The sequence below is a fragment of the Triticum aestivum genome, chromosome 3A, assembly GCF_018294505.1.
Source record: "Triticum aestivum cultivar Chinese Spring chromosome 3A, IWGSC CS RefSeq v2.1, whole genome shotgun sequence".
Taxonomy (NCBI): Eukaryota; Viridiplantae; Streptophyta; class Magnoliopsida; order Poales; family Poaceae; genus Triticum; species Triticum aestivum.
This window is the reverse complement of record NC_057800.1, coordinates 717,212,692-717,217,468: the sequence shown is the minus strand read 5'-3', so window position 1 is coordinate 717,217,468 and position 4,777 is coordinate 717,212,692. Positions and strand designations below refer to the sequence as shown.

General features: G+C 52.9%; 1 protein-coding gene across 1 annotated transcript; it reads left to right on the top strand.

The window, feature by feature from the left end:
- The first annotated feature begins 1,102 nt into the window (after positions 1-1,102).
- LOC123063457 (probable calcium-binding protein CML35) lies at positions 1,103-2,234 on the top strand. Its single transcript, XM_044487249.1, has one exon. The coding sequence runs from the start codon at positions 1,248-1,250 to the stop codon at positions 1,824-1,826; it is 579 nt and encodes a 192-aa protein (XP_044343184.1). The 5' UTR covers positions 1,103-1,247; the 3' UTR covers positions 1,827-2,234.
- The last annotated feature ends 2,543 nt before the right edge of the window (positions 2,235-4,777 follow it).

Sequence of the window (4,777 nt, the reverse complement as noted above, 5' to 3'; positions counted from 1 at the left end):
CGCATTTGGCGCCACCATGTTCCGGTGCGGAGGCAGCCCGATGTGTTGAGGTGTGTTCCGACAATTTTAAGTTGTTGGTAACGTAGACGTGTGTTTCAAAAAAAAAATCAATTCTGTTTTGGAACCGGTTCTCATTATAAGCAAACAAAATCAATCTGTGACAATAAGTTTTTGTCTCGCTCCGGCGAGGGAGGGGCGATGAGGGCGGTGGTCCTTCGGCTCGCTTCAGTGCTTGTATTCCTCGCTAGGTGGTATACGAATCTGAATGTAATTTTTATTATTTATAGCGTTCGCTGTATTGTCATAATTAAAAATGAATAGATTGAAAGAAATTCGAGAAAAAGAAAAATGAAAGATACCAAGCTACAGTGATCTAGCCTACTGTCAGGCCCTTTGTATATCTTGAAGAAAGACATTTCCATTTCCATCCAAATTGGACGGCTGGATAGGCACCCCAGAACAGAGAAGAGAAGGCACAAGGAACCAGCTCGAGCCAGCTGCCGCAGCAAATCCCGGAGGGGAGGCCCCTGCCTGAAACGGCCCCCTCCATCCGTCGCAAGGCAGGATAAATCCCGAAACTACTTTGCGCACGACACGGCGTGGACGATTCTTGCACGATGTGACATCGGATGGTGTCCTGTACTTTGCTTCTTCCCAGCGACGGTTTGATTAACAACGTCGTGCGTAAATCGGCTAGGATCCATCGTGTGTATAGCAACGTTCGATAAATCCGCAGCGCAGCACACCCCAGGAAAAGATCGCGAAATTACTATGCAGACGACAATGTGGTGGACGATTCTCAGACGACCTGGTGATCGATGGCTGCGCCCCACGTGACCTCAACTGATCGATGGCTGCTATAGCTTGTCGTCCACAGATCGGCCACAATCCATCGTGTGTGTAGCAATCCTCGGAAAAGAAAAGGCCGGGCGGGCGGGGCTAAAATACCCATGCAGAAGCAACCAACCAAGCGTACCGGACGCGAGCTCGACGACTGAAAAATCGGCAACCCCGGCAAGGAGGAAGCTTCCGCGAAGCTCACTCCCCTCCCCGCTCCCCCGCCCTCCGCCTCCCCTATTTATCGCCGCCTCCCCCCTCCGCCTCCCCTATTTATCGCCGCCTCCCCCCTCCGCCTCCACCCACCCCACACATCCCCATCAATCCATCCATCTTTCCTGCTACAATCCCATCCGCATTCATCTCCTTTGAGTAGCTTCTCTCCTCCCGATTGTTTCCTCTGCTCGAAGATGAAGCTCTCCATGCAGTCGCTGGCCCGGAAGCTCTCCATCCCGTCGCCCAAGCGGGGCAAGAAGCAGCAGCAGCAGGACGGCAGCGGCAAGCGCGGCATCTCCCGGAGCGAGGCGCCGTCGTTCGCGTCCGCCTCGTCCTCGTCCACCTCGTCGTCCTCCGAGGACGCGCTGCCGCGGGCGTCCACGCCGCGGTCGGTGCTCCCCGTGGAGATCTCGCGGCGGGAGCTGGAGGCCGTGCTCCGGCGGCTGGGCCACGAGGAGCCGTCGGACGACGAGCTGGACGCCGTGGCGGCCATCGCGGCCGCCGGGGAGGCCGGCCCCGAGGACGAGCTGATGGAGGCGTTCAACGTGTTCGACGCCGACGGCGACGGCCGCATCACTGCCGAGGAGCTCCGCGGCGTGCTGCTCGCCATCCTCGGCGGCGAGGCCGACGGGTGCAGCCTCGACGACTGCCGCCGCATGATCGGCGGCGTCGACGCCGACGGCGACGGCTTCGTCGGCTTCCAGGACTTCGCGCGCATGATGATGGTGTCCACGGCGGCGGCCACCACCTCGGCCGGCCCGAGGTTCCTGTGAACCAACCCGTCGACCCGCGACGCCAGACTCCTCTGTTCACGCTCTGTTCTGCTCGCCCCCACGCCCACGTTCCCGCGAAATCTCGATCGGCCGCGATGCATGCGCTCAGATGTGCGATGCTCGTTTCGTTTCAGCTTCTTCTTCTTTTTGGCGCGCACCGTGATGAGGAATGCCATGCGGCAGCTAGCTCAAGTATAATCAGGATCACTATGCTACGACCAGTAGTCTACTACGTGCTAGTTATTAAATATCGACCTGTAAAATTTGTCCGAGAGCTGGATCGATCGAGAGTGTGTGCGTGTGTTGTGTTGGCAATGGGAAATGCTTTGTTGCTTGGTTTTTTACAACAATTGGCCTTACTCGGGCCAGCTACTGCTAATATACTTACCTCCCGTCCTTTTTACTCCATGTCAAGTCAATCTTTGCAAAGCTTAATCAAATTTATATTAAAAATATCGATATTTACAATACCAAATATAAAACTGCATTCCATAATGAATCTAACAATATTAACTTGGCATGGATAAATTTGATCAAAGTAGAGATAATTTTGAATTCGGATAAAAGTTACTCCCTCAGTCATAAAATATAAGAACATTTCTAACACTAGCATAATGTCCTTATATTCTGGGACAGATGAAGTACTAATTTAGTAATCTACTCCCTCCGTTCCGAATTACTTGTTGCAGATGTGGATGTATCTAGATGTAGATACATTCATTTCTGTGACGAGTAATTTGAAACGGAGGGAGTAGAATACAATTGTTTGGCTTTGAAAGTATTGAGGTCCGGAGCGGAAACCTGCTGGCGTTGCACGTGGAATGATTGATGATTCCGGCGAGAGCCCGACCGAGCCGGTGCGGCCATGAATGTGTGAATGAATGAATGATTGGCAACGTGGCGCCTGGAGACGCTCCGATGCTGCATGCACTCATGCTTGGCTTGTCCTCTTCCCTGCTATGCTTGCTTTCTCTAATCTAAGTAGGAGCGGCATTGCTAATAACCACGCACGACGTGCCACCATTAGCACAAACATCGGGCAGGGCAGGGGATTTGTGATGCTTTATTCATTCATTCAGACCATCGATTAGATTAGATTAGATTAGATGCGCGAGTGATATTATCCTACGAAAGGAAACCCGGCACCGAACAGGTGTCAACAAAGCTCGAAATACTAGTATAACGGTGGCTGATTCTCGCTTAGTACTTTTAGACAGCTTCCCGTTTAATTTTGGATTCCACTACCATCGCATCGCTGATATGATAGTGAGGGAACAATGCTGGCTGGGCTGGCCTTGAAGGCCATTCAAAGCTGCTGCCGCGTACTAGTACCGCACCAGGCACTGCCGATCTGGGGGGAGCACATCGCATCGCACCGGTTAATGGAGTTGCAGAAATGGGGAGGACGGTGCACGGAGTATTTAACAAAAAACTACCACATTTCGTTCAACCGTGCCTACAAACTATCATTTTATAAACTTTTAACCAAAACTATCACTTTTCGACTAATCATCGACTACAAACTACCATGTGTGAAAAGTGTCCGGTTCGGCCAGTTTAAACCTGTTTATGACAGGCTGGGCCCACTCGTCGAAACTAAAAAAGTCTACTCCGTTAGCTTTGACCGTCAACCCGTGGGGTCCACATGTCAGTTTTATCTTCTCCCCGACCATGTTCCCGGTCCAGAGTGCGCTGCCGGCATGGGCTCGCTCGCCGTCGTGCCACCCACCTCTCCCAGGGCTGAACCCATGTCTAGGAGCACCACCTAGCTGCACCGCATCCTAATGGCAAAGGAATCATCCCGGAAGCCCCCGAATCGCCTCGCTGAGTTCATGCTTCCTCGCCTATGGTGGACCTCGACCTCGCCGGATTCGCCGCCTTAGAGAGCATCTGGCCCCTCCCTCGCCCTCCTCGAGTGAGTGCTCCTAAAGTGGTGCATGTCATCGTCCTCGAGCTGCTCATCCCCGAGCCATCTTGCCCGCGAGCACCCGCTCCGGGAGCCGCCGCGAAGCCGGAAGCTCCCGTCCTTCCCCGCCTCTCATGAGCCTACGTGCTGCTGGTGATCCCTAGAGTTCCCTTCCTCTGGCGCAATCGAATCAGCAGCTAGCTCCTGTACCTGTACGTGCGCATCCGGCCGGGAAGAATCAATCCACCTGCTTCAGAGGTTAGCTTGGCTAGTTTGTACGTGCTGATTTTCTCGGCCAAAAGCATCGTTCAGGTGCTAGCTTCAGTTCACGGGATCCCTAGAGGTTAGCTTCAGTTCACGGTAGATGCAGCGGCGACCATGGTCGCGAGGCAGAGGAGCCATCGGTCGACCGGGTCAAGGGTGGTGCGCCGTCGGGATCTAGGAGGTCGCACCCCCGCAGGCTATCAAGTCCGGCGAGGAGCTCCGGGATGGCCTAGGCACGCCGCGCGGTAGACGGGGACTTCCCCTGATCTGATCTAGATCCTTCGATCCATAGAGAAGATAGAACTGACATATGTGGACCCCACAGGTTGACGGTCAAAGTTAACGGAGTAGACTTTTTTTAGTTCTGACGAGTGGGCCCAACCTGTCATAAACAGGTTTAAACTGGCCGAACCGGACACTTTTCACACATGGTAGTTTTTAGTCAATGATTAGTCGAAAAGTGGTAGTTTTTGATAAAAATTTATAAAATGATAGTTTGTAGGCACGGTTGGATGAAATGCGGTAGTTTTTGTTAAATACTCTGGTGCACGTGATGCTACGCTGCCAAGTGCCAAGGACTTAACTTGCCAATGCTTCATTCTCATGGAAACGCTTGCGTACGTTTACTCTTGCGCAATAGCTATATCTATGTCGCCTGAATTTACAGTTTGGGTCAATCGATTTTTCGAAGAACAAGCAAGTTCGCCAGAGGAAAGGAAGAAAGGAACAGTCGCCGACGGTCTATCTTAGGGGTGTGGGGGGAGTGCAGATTCGTCGGAAG

What these genes read in the sequence shown, in the direction of transcription:
- LOC123063457 (XM_044487249.1), top strand. Translation starts at nt 1,248, where the DNA reads ATGAAGCTCTCCATGCAGTCGCTGGCCCGGAAGCTCTCCATCCCGTCG.